The following is an 11,472-nucleotide window of genomic DNA, read 5'->3' as shown; positions in this document are numbered from 1 at the left end:
TTATATTTTTTTATTTTTTTTTTTTTTTTTTTTTTGAGACAGAGTCTTGTTCTGTTGCCCAGGCTGGAGTGCAGTGACATGATCTTGACTCACTACAACCTCTGCCTGCCGGGTTCAAGCAGTTCTGCTTCAGCCTCCCATGTAGCTGGGATTACAGGCGCACGCCACCACGCTCAGCTGAATTTTGTATTTTTAGTAGAGATGGGGTTTCACCATGTTGGCCAGGCTGGTCTTGAACTTCTGATCTCAGGTAATCCCAAAGTGCTGGGATTACAGGCGTGAGCCACCCCCAGTGGGTGATTTTTAAAAGATTTTTAGATACAGGGTCTTGCTGTGTTACCCAGTCTGGTCTCCAACTCCTGGCCTCAAGCAATCCTTTTCCACTGGGTTGGGTGCAGTGGCTCATGCCTGTAATCCTAGCTCTTTGAGAGGCTGAGGCAGGAGGATCACTTGAGGCCAAGAGTTCGAGACTAGTCTAGGCAACAGAGTGAAGACCCCATCTCTACAAAATACAAAAAAATATGGTGGTGTGCACCTATAGTCCCAGCTACTTAGGAGGCTGAGGTGGGAGGATCACTTGAGCCCAGGAGGTCAAGGCCGCACTGGCCTATGATTGGGCCACTGCACTCCAGCCTGGGCAACAGAGAAAGACCCTGTGTCAAAACAAACAAACAAACAAACAAAGAGATAAGCTGGGCGTGGTGGCTCACACCTGGAATCCCAACAGTTTGGGAGGCTGAGGTGGGCAGATCACTTGAGGTCAGGAGTTTCAGACCAGCCTGGCCAACATGGTGAAACCCGTCTCTACTAAAACTACAAAAATTGGCTGGGCGCGGTGGCTCACGTCTGTAATCCCAGCACTTTGGGAGGCTGAGGCGAGTGGATCATGAGGTCAGGAGATCGAGCCCAGCCTGGCCAGCATGGTCAAACCCCATCTCTACTAAAAAAACAAAAAATTAGCCAGTCATGGTGATACGTGCCTGTAATCCCAGCTACTTGAGAGGCTGAGTCAGGAGAATCACCTGAACCCAGGAGGCGGAGGTTGCAGTGAGCCAAGATTGCACCATTACACTCCAGCATGGGCAAAAGAGCGAGACTCTGTCTCAAAACAACAAATAAATAAATAAATAAGCCAGGCATGGTGTAGTGTGCCTGTAATCCCAGTTGCTCAGGAGGCTGAGGCAGGAGAATTATTTCAACCCAGGAGGCGGAGGTTGCAGTGAGCCAAGATCTCGCCATTGCACTCCAGCCTGGGAGACAGAGGAGACTCCATCTTAAAAAAAGAGAGAGAGAGAGAGAGATATGAACGGGCGTGGTGGCTCATGCCTATAATCCTGGCACTTTGGGAGGCTAAGGCGGGTGGATCACCTCAGGTCAGGAGTTCAAGACCAGCCTGGCCAACATGGTGAAAACCAGTCTCTACTAAAAATACAAAAATCAGCCAGGTGTGGTGGTGCATGCCTATAATCCCAGCTACTCAGGAGGCTGAGGCAGGAGAATCGCTTGAACCCCGGAGGCTAAGGTTGCAGTGAGCCGAGATCGAGTCATTGCACTCCAGCCTGGGCAACAAGAGCGAAACTCCATCTCAAACAAATAAACAAACAAAAACCACACACACAAAAGAGATATTTAGGGGGCAGAGATCTGGGACTAATTGAAGGGGATGTGGGGAAAGAGGAAATGGATAATTTTGCCCTCCCCTCTCCTTGCCAACACAGTGTCTTGGTGACCCATGTCAATCTCGGATGTGAAAAACCTTCCTCACTGAGGTTTTAGCTGCATTTCCTCTTGGAAGGGATTCAACAGTACGCTGCACAACCTCGAGGCCCAGCACTCCCCATTTCCGAGATGGGGCCAGTGAGGCCAGCTGGGGAGCGACCCCTGCTTACCACATCCACCTGGATGAGCAGGACCCGCAGGGCGAAGTTCTTCCCCAGGCTCTGCAGCCGCCCATGGATGTAGTCCGGGTGCAGGTTGTGGTAGCGGAGGCTGGGGGGGGCAGGGAGTAGGAGTTGAGAAGTCTGTCTGTTCGAGACCCCCAAAGCCCTTCTGCCCTCTCACTGGAATACTAAGGGCTCAGAGTGCGGCACAGGGGACAGAGGGGTCCTGAGGCCCACAGAGAGTAAGTCACTTGCCACAGGTCTCTCTTCCAAGAAGATGCTCTGCGGGGATTGGCAGCCAGGGCCACATGGCTGTGGTTACCCAGAAGCCCAGACCCGTGGCTTCTTCATGAAGAGGGGAAGAGACTTGGGCTTCAAGGGGAGAACAGGTGCCAGGGGCCCTGGAGAGTGTGAGCGCGGGGACGTTGCATGGCTCACAGTGGGAAGCAGGGCCCACCGCCAGCCCATCTGCTCTGGCCTCGGAGGGCTATGGTGAGGGCTTCACGACCCAGGGAACTAGGACTGGCGCTGCCCAGCAGTCTGCAGCTCTCACAGCCTGCGGGGAGCACAGGAACTCACAGGTTTCACTTCCTCTGTCTGGCCCTGTCTGCAGAGGAGCCCCTGGGTTGGGGGAGGAAGTTGTTTAGGGTGGAGATGGGAGAAATCCTGCCTCTCCTCAACTCCAGTCAAAGATGTCGGGGACATGAGTGACCCAGTCCCTCCTCCCTCAGATCCAGGAGTCTGGCCCTCAGGCCCTCCTCCCTCAGACCCAGGAGTCTGGCCCCCATGCCTTCCTCCCTCAGACCCAGGAGTCCAGGCCCCCAGCCCCTCCTCCCTGAGACCCAGGAGTCCAGTCCCCATCTCCTCCTCCCTCAGACCCAGGAGTCCAGGCCCCCAGCCCCTCCTCACTCAGACCCAGGAGTCCAAGCCCCCAGCCCCTCCTCGCTCAGACCTAGGAGTCTGGCCCCCCCCAGCCCCTCCTTCCTCAGACCCAGGAGTCTGGGCCCCAGCTGTTGTTGTACTGGGCACCTCTAGGCCAAGACCCCCTTCCTCCAACACAGGGTCCCACCAAGGCCCAGAGCCTGCAGGACCATGCCCATAGAACGGTCCAGAACACTGGGACATGACCCTCCCAGGCCAGTGGGGTGTCCTTCCTGAAGGCTGGGGTGGCACCGCAGAGCTCACCTGAGGAACAGGGCACAGGTGCTCTGGCCCAGCACATAGTCGGGGATTACATCGCCAAATTCCCAGGGCACGTTGCGCACGAACTTCAGTACGGGATTGCCCCTCTGGGGAGGGAGGAAGGGCAGAAGCCATCAATAGGGATGACCCTTGGCAACCACAGGGCCCTCCTCTACCTCTTCTCGCACCTCCTCCCTCCTCCCACCTCTTCCCACACCTCCTCCCTCCTCCCACCTCTTCCCACACCTCCTCCCTCCTCCCACCTCTTCCCACACCTCCTCCCTCCTCCCACCTCTTCCCACACCTCCTCCCTCCTCCCACCTGTGCCTGGGTCTTTTCCAGCTTCTCTCTCCTCCTCCCAACCCTGGACAGTCCCTGGTCCTCTGATCCAGGTTCCTCCCCTCCACTTCCACTGGCACCAGGCCTTTCCTAAAGGGTCCCCGGGTCTGTCTCCAGCTCAACCCTCTCCCCCAGCCCCAGTCTGCGAGTCATGTGGCCCTGAACACCTCCTGCCCCTACGCCCGGCTAATTTTTGTATTTTTAGTAGAGACGAGGTTTCACCATGTTGGCCAGGCTGGTCTCAAACTCTTGACCTCAGGTGATCCGCCTGCCTCAGCCTCCCACAGTGCTGGGATTACAGGTGTGAACCACCGCACCTGGCCTCATTCAGTACATTTTAAGTAAATTAACAAACCTGGGGTCAGGAAACAGAGCTGCACCAACACAGCCAAAGCCCCAGCAAGAGCTGGGGCACTCTCAACCCACACACTGCCGTTGAATGAATGAATAAATGAATGATGAGAACAAAGTGGCTGGAACTCAGACCTCCTTCCACTGGAGTCATCCCTAGAACAGCGTTTCCCACTGAAAACCTCAAGGCTCCTCTTCTCCGTCTCCCTCCTCACCTGCCGAGGGCTCACAATGATGCTGTTGGATTTTGCCCCGGGTTTCAGGGCCTGGTTGGGGGTCTCTCCTGCCAGGGGCTCTGACCCTGTGGGGCACGTGGCCCCAGCCCCTCCCAGAGGCTGTGAGATGGCATATTCAGCGTAGGTCTGAGGGGCCGCCTGGGCCGAGGTGTCCACAGTGGGAAGGCTCTGTGTGGATTTGAATAAGGGCTTGGCCTGTGGGGAGAAAGGGAGTTTGCAGGGGACCGGTTGGGGTGAGCAGGGGACATCTGAGGCCCTGTGAGTTCCTCTCCCCTTTCTTTTCTTTTTTTTTTTTTTTTTTTGAGACAGAGTCTCATTCTGTCACCCAGGCTGGAGTGCAGTGGCACAATCTTGGCTCACTGCAACCTCCACCTCCCGGGTTCAAGCAATTATCCTGCCTCAGCTTCCCGAGTAGCTGGGATTCCAGGTGCCCGCCACCACGCCCAGCTAATTTTCTTTTTTTTTTGAGATGGAGTCTTGCTCTGTCACCCAGGCTGGAGTGCAGTGGCATGATCTCAGCTCACTGCAACCTCCGCCTCCCAGGTTCAAGCGATTCTCCTGTCTCAGCCTCCCGAATAGCTGGGACTACAGGCGCGTACCACCACGCTGGCTAATTTTTGTATTTTTAGTAGAGACAGGGTTTCAACATGTTGTCCAGGCTGATCTCGAACTCCTAACCTCAGGTGATCCGCCTGCCTCGGCCTCCCAAAGTGTTGGGATTACAGGTGTGAGCCACAGCACTTGACCCCTCTCCCCTCTTTAGGGCTGCCCATCCTCCTTCCTCTAATGTCCCTTCCAGAAAGCTGAGAGCTCAAAATCTGAATCCAGGCACTTCTGCCCCACTCCTCAGCCTCCACTCTGGTCCCAGCCAGCAGCGTCTCACCCTTGGACCACTGAAGTCCCTTCCTCACCAGCTCCTTGCCCACACTCTCACCCCCTGGAAGTCTGTCCCCTACACTAAATCTTTATGTCCTTCCTCTGCTCAGAGCTAGTGGGTGGCTCCTGCCTCAGAGTGAAAGTCAAAGCTGTCACCATCACCCACAAGGCTCTAGATCTGTCCCTGATCCTTGCCTTAGAGACTACACCTTCTACCACTTCTCCCTTGCTTTCTCAACTACTGCCCCACTGGACTTCGTGCTGCCCTTGAATGTGGCGGGCTCTCTCTGACCTCAGGGCTTTGGCACTGGCTGTTCCCTCTACCCCAGATGTCTCTGTGGCTCATTCCCTCACCTCTTTCACGTCTCTACCAAGATGTCACCTCCTCAGAGAGGCCCTCCCTTGAACTTCCTATCTAAAGTAGGAAGGGGCCAGGCATGGTGGCTCATGCCTGTAATCTCAGCACTTGGGAGGCCGAGATGGACAGATCACTTGAGGTTCAAGACCAGCCTGACCAACATGGTGAAATTCTGTCTCTATTAAAACTACAAAAATTAGCCGGATATGGTGGCATGCTCCTGTAATCCCAGTTACTCGGGAGGCTGAGGCAGGAGAATCGCTTGAATCCGGGAGGCGGAGGCTGCAGTGAGCCGAGATGGTGCCAGTGCACTCCAGCCTGGGTGACAGAGCCAGACTCTGTCTCAAAATAATAAATAAATTAAATAAAGTAGGAAGGTCCTCTTCCCCATCGCGCCCTATATCCTTAGCTCACTTTCCTTTTCTTCCTAACCAATGTTAATCACCAATCGATTGTTTTCCCTTGGGAAGGAGATTTCAATGTTACCAGGTCCTTCCATTTACCAAAATATGTCTAAAGTATAGATTTTAAGATTGCAAAACCTGGCAATTCTTAAACATGAGCTATAAATTCATGTCTTGAAAAATCAGGGTGCTGGCCTCGTAAAACACATCAGGGGTTATCTGCTGAATGCCAGTGTCTGGCCTCTGCCTCAGCCCTCTCTTAGAACCAATCATCCATTTCACAGATGGGGAAACTGGGACCTGTGGAGGACCAAGGACTGTTTCCCCAAGTTGTCCGTGGCCCCCAAATCCACTAACCCACACCCTGGTCCCACAGGCCCCATCCTATTCTCTTCCTCCTCCTAACACCCCCCAGCCTCCCAGGGGCCCCGCATCTCCTTGTCCTACCACTCCAGGAGGAATCTCATCCTCGTCGAGGGGTATCACAAATTTCTTCCTTGCTGGAGGCCCTGAGGGCTGGGGCACCCCCTCTTTGTCCTTCCCAGGGTCCATCTGGAACCTGAAAGGGAAGGTGCCAGGAGCGAGTGAGCCATCGGCGTCTACATTCTCATACCCCAGCAGGAACCGCTACTCATAGCTGTCCCCCACAAAACTCCCAGAGCCCCATATGGTCAGGTCCCAAACACCAAGGGCCCGAGGCTCTATAACGCCCCGCCCCTTTGACCTCCACCTTCTGCTCGCCCCGCCCCTTACAAGTCCCATCGCTCCGCCCCTCGCCCCCACTGGATTCTATTGGCTCCGCCCCACCGTCCCCGACTTCCGTTCGCCCAGCCCCCGGGGCTACATCTGGACGCCCTCCCCACGCCTGGCCTTGTCCATCTCTCAGACTCGGCAATGATTGGCTTCCGCGGTTGCCAATCTCCACCTGCAGTCTCCGCCTCCCGCCCCTCTGGTCCCGGCCTCACGGTTTCAGAGCCGCGAGCTCAGTTGCTGGTCTTGGAGCCTCAAGGGAAAGATTGGAGAGGGACTGAGGCAGTCCACCGCCAGCACGGCCAGCGCTGCCCAGGGCTCGCCGCACTTCCGGCCTCTCTGGCCCCGCTCCCCAGGAGAGTAGCGCATAGAGCAGGGCGATCTCTATGCAACTCTCTATGGTCCTGGAGGACCGCGGAGTTCGTGGGAGGAGAGACATGTGGCCTCAGAGGATCTGGCTCCCAAATTGTTCAGTTCCAAAGCCCATACTGAGCGCTTCTGTGTGCCGGGAATCCTGGCAGGGCTTAGTGGAGAAGAGATCGCAGGAGATCCAACTTGGTCCCTCCTCTCAGTACGGAGAGGCTTAAGTTTGAATCCCAACTCAGACATTGACTTGGCCTCAGTTTCCCCATTCATTCATTTATTCCACACCTATTCCCCCCACGCGCTTCCTCTGTTCCCGGTCCTGTGCGAGTCCGTGCTGGTGAAACAGCAGTGACCAACGACAGCCCCGTGTTGTCCTCCCGGAGCTTACGGTTCAGTAAGGGACACAGACACGTTCCCAAACAGTGATGACTTAGAATGGGCAGGTCTGGGATGGGAGATCCCGGGAGAGCCGTGGGGTGGGGGTCAGAGGGAGCGCCTGACTCAGCCGCCGAGTCCGGAAGGGCTTCCTGGAGGAAGGGACATCTGAGCAGGGGCCTGGCTGATGAGTTAGTATTAGTCACTTCCTGAAAGGATAGTGCCAGACTGTTCTAACTTGCAGCTCTCTGATTACTAAGGAAATGGAACGGTTTTTGTGAATGTATTGGTCTTATAAATTTTGTCTTCTGTGAATTGCTTGCTCATATTCCTTGTCCATTTTTTAAATGGGTTGTATGGCTTTTTTATTACTATTAATTTCTAGGGGTACTTTATGGATTCTGATTCTAATCCTTAGTTACCTATATCGCAAACATTTCCTCCTAGTTTCTACTTTGGGTTTTAACTTTAGTTATTTTTGGCACAGAAGTTATTTGTGTTTATGTACAACTATTTATCAATCTGTTCCGTTCTGACTTTTGCTTTTGGTGTGTTAAGAGCCCTGCCATGACCCAGGGTCATAGTGATAAATTCTTTTTTTTTTTTTTGAGACAGAGTTTCGCTCTTATTACCCAGGCTGGAGTGCAATGGTGCGATCTCAGTTCACTGCAACCTCCACCTCCCGGGTTCAAGCGATTCTCCTGCCTCCTTAGTAGCTGGGATTACAGGCATGCGCCACCATGCCTGGCTATTTTTTTTTTTTTTTTTGTATTTTTAGTAGAGACAGGGTTTCACCATTTTGGCCAGGCTGGTATCGAACTCCTGACTTCAGTTGGTCCACCTGCCTCAGCCCCCCAAAGTGCTGAGATTACAGGCGTGAGCCACGGCGCACGGCCATAATGATACATTCTATCATTTCTTTTATCTGTGTAAAAGATAAAAGCTCCGTGTTGTGTTGTCCTCCCAGAGCTTATGCTTCAGTGAGGGACACAGACACCCTCCCAAACAGTGATGACCTAGAATGAGCAGGTCATCTGGCTTTAATCTATGCAAGATTTATTTATTTATTTATTATTTTTTGAGATGGAGTTTTGCTCTTGTTGCCCAGGCTGGAGTGCAATGGCGCAATCTACAGGCTCACTGCAACCTCTGCTTCCCAGATTCAAGCGATTCTCCTGCCTCAGCCTCCCAAGTAGCTGGGATTACAGGCGCCCGCCCAGCTAACTTTTGTATTTTTAGTAGAGACGGAGTTTTACCATGTTGGCCCGGCTGGTGTCGAACTCCTCACCTCAGGTGATGCACCCGCCTCTGCCTCCCAAAGTGCTGGGATTATAAGCATGAGCCACCACGCCTGGCCAAGATTTATTTTTGAAAGTGCACCGAGGTTGTTGTTTATGAGTGATATAACCAATTGTCTCAAGTTGACCAAACGTAGATCTTTTCTCCACTGTTCTGAAATTCTACCTTCATCACATACCAAATTCCCATACACACACAAGTCTATTTCTGACATTTCTGTTATGTTCATTGATCTTTTTACCTGTACTTGCCTGCATGTACATGACCATCCCTCTGTTTCTTTCTTCACATCAGTCTTTCGTCTATGGGTGTTTGTCTCTGTGTCTACATTTTCCCATTTTACTTATTTTTTTTTTTCCTGGGCATGGTGGCTCATGCCTGTAAAGAGTGAGAACAAAAAAAGAAAAAAAGAAAAGAAAGAAAAAAGGCCGGGCACAGTGACTTGCGCCTGTCATCCTAGCACTTTGGGAGGCCGAGATGGGCGGATCACCTATGGTCAGGGGTTCGAAACCAGCCTCGCCAACATGGCAAAACCCCGTCTCTGCTAAAAATACAAGATTAGCTGGGCGTGGTGGCGCATGCCTGTAATCCCAGCTTCTTGGGAGGCTGAGGCAGGAGAATCGCTTGAACCTGGGAGGCAGAGGTTGTAGTGAGCTGAGATCGAGACACTGCACTCCAGCCTGGGCAATGGAGCAAGACTCTGTCTCAAAAAACGAACAAAGAAAAAAGAAATATACCTCTGTATCCAAGACCATACAGCAATTCTAGAAGTAGGTCATCCCAAGTAGAAGGGCTTGTGACTCAGTTATCCCCTTGGGGAATGGAATTGCCAGACTTAACCCTGCAACTCCTGCGTTTTCTGCCAGGGGGCGATGGTGCACCACAAGAGAATTGGAAGTGTTGGGGAGCCGGGGCAGCTCCGCTCCGCCAGAACCCAGCGGGGACAAGACCCCCTAGAAGGAGGTCCCGTCCCCGCTCCCGACCCATTTCCTTGAAGTAGAAGTGCAGCAAAGGAATTCCTGGAAGTAGAAGTGCGATCAGTGGAATTCTAAATCTGTTAACATTAGTTAAGAGCGAGGGGAAAAAGTTGCCCTGAGTTCTACGTTATTTCCAAGTTGGGTATTGGATTTCTACCCTCAGTTTCTTTTTTTTTTTTTTCCTTCTTCTTCTTCTTCTTTTATTTTTTATTTTTTATTTTTTTGAGAGGGAGTCTCTCTGTGTCACCCAGGCTGGAGTGCCGTGGTGCGATCACACCTCACTGCAGCCTCAACCTCCCGGGCTCCCACATCACCTCCCCTTGTAGCTGGACCACAGGCGCGCGCCACCACGCCTAGCCAACGTTGGTATTTTTTTGTAGAGGCGGGGTGGGGGGGGAGTCTCACTATAGCCCAGGCTGGTCTCGAACTCCTGGGCTCAAGCGATCCTCCCTTCTCGCCCTCCCAAAGTGTCGGGATTACTGGAGTGAGCCGCTGCTCCCGGCCTAAGCTGTTTCAAAACTAAACTTTGGAATCCCGGATTCGAATCTCCCCGGCTCCCAGAGTTGAGCGTTCGAATCCACCAGCCGTATCCACGCTCCGATTCCGCCTCTTTATTCCAAACGCCCCAAGTTCCAGAATTCAGCCGCAACTCCAGTTTGGGCCACTCCCCAGCTCCGGCCCATGCTCCCGTCCCAAACCTTCCCCTCCTCTCAACTTCGAGCCCTTTGTGCGCCCCGGAACGGCTGGGGTGCGGACGGAGACTTTGAGGACCGGACCCTCACCTCCAATTCCGCCCGAGGGGACCTGAATGGGGGGAGCGGAGAGCAGCCCGGCCGAAGGCTCTGGAAGCAGGCACCGCCGGGGGGCGCAGTGACCAGGCTGCCGTCCCCGCCCGCCTCTAAACTTAGCCGCGGTGACGCGCGGCCCGGTGATCGCGGCGGGGCCGGGGACGCAGGGGGGCCCGAATGGAGGGGGGCGGCACGGCTCGGCGAGCCTCTATTTATAGCGCCCGGAGCCCGAAATAGCGCGGAGCGGAGCGGCCGGGATGACGCGGGAGCCGCCGGGGGCTGACTCACCCGGCCCCAAGCGAAGGCCCCCGGATGGGGGACAGTGGAGGCGCCTAGCCCCTACTCCGCGTCCTCCCGGGCATCTTTTTTGCTGGGACATCCCAAGTCTCCACTGGAGAGGCTGTGGATGGATGTACAGCAAAGAAAAGATCTGCAGCACGAGAGACTGAGGTTGGATCAGAAGTGGGACTTCCACACACACACACAACCAGAACAGGGCGGGGCACGGTGGCTCCCGCCTGTAATCCCAGCACTTTGGGAAGCTGAGGAGGGCAGATCACGTGAGGTCAGGAGTTCGAGACCAGCCTGGCCAACATGATGAAACCTCATCTCTACTAAAAATACAAAATTAGCCAGGCCTGGTGGCGCATGCCTATAATCCCAGCTACTCTGGAGGCTGAAGCAGGAGATCGCTTGAACCCGGGAGACGGATGTTGCAGTGAGTCAAGATCGCGCCACCACACTCCAGTCAGGGCAAAAAGAGTGCAACTCCGTCTCAAAAAAAGAAAGAAGGAAAGAAAAATAAAAACAGAATCAAGGACCTATTTATACAGAAAGAGAAAGGGGGAAAGAGGACAGGTAAACCAGATACACACACTTGTTTCTCACCAGCATCAGAACTGTGATGTTTTGGAGGCAAAGAAATGGACTCAGTGACCCTGGGTAGTTGCCATTCCAGAGCACGTGCCGTTCTCCACTTGCCACAATTTATTGCACACTGTTCCCATTCCCTAGAATGTTCTTCCTTGCCTTCTCAGTCTTGAGAACTCATGTACCTCCAGGACCTGGTGCCCAGGGCAATTCCTTTATTTTATTATTATTACTATTATTATTATTATTATTATTATTATTATTATTATTATTATTGAGACAGAGTCTCGCTCTGTCACCCAGGCTGTAGTGCAGTGGCATGATCTTGACTCACTGCAACCTCCGCCTCCCGGGTTCAAGTGATTCTCCTGCCTCAGCCTCCTGAGTAGCTGGGACTACAGGCGCATGCCACCACACCCAG

The 11,472-nt window shown here is 53.6% G+C and overlaps 1 protein-coding gene across 1 annotated transcript in view; it reads right to left on the bottom strand.

Moving 5' to 3' along the window:
• ERCC1 (ERCC excision repair 1, endonuclease non-catalytic subunit) overlaps positions 1-7,153 on the bottom strand; it is a 17,306-nt gene extending 10,153 nt beyond the window's left edge. The window contains exons 1-6 of the mRNA XM_017874277.1: positions 6,592-7,153; positions 6,074-6,185; positions 3,968-4,183; positions 3,066-3,169; positions 1,890-1,989; positions 1,241-1,273 (exon numbers count right to left, since the gene is read on the bottom strand). Of these exons, the coding sequence (XP_017729766.1) occupies positions 1,241-1,273; positions 1,890-1,989; positions 3,066-3,169; positions 3,968-4,183; positions 6,074-6,185; positions 6,592-6,815 (789 nt within the window). The 5' untranslated portion in view covers positions 6,816-7,153. The remainder of the gene's footprint in view (positions 1-1,240; positions 1,274-1,889; positions 1,990-3,065; positions 3,170-3,967; positions 4,184-6,073; positions 6,186-6,591) is intronic.
• Positions 7,154-11,472: the final 4,319 nt, after the last annotated feature.

The sequence above is a fragment of the Rhinopithecus bieti genome, unplaced genomic scaffold, assembly GCF_001698545.2.
Source record: "Rhinopithecus bieti isolate Rb0 unplaced genomic scaffold, ASM169854v2 scaffold_7888, whole genome shotgun sequence".
Taxonomy (NCBI): Eukaryota; Metazoa; Chordata; class Mammalia; order Primates; family Cercopithecidae; genus Rhinopithecus; species Rhinopithecus bieti.
Note: the sequence above shows the minus strand (reverse complement) of the source record. Positions and strands in the feature narration are given on the sequence as shown.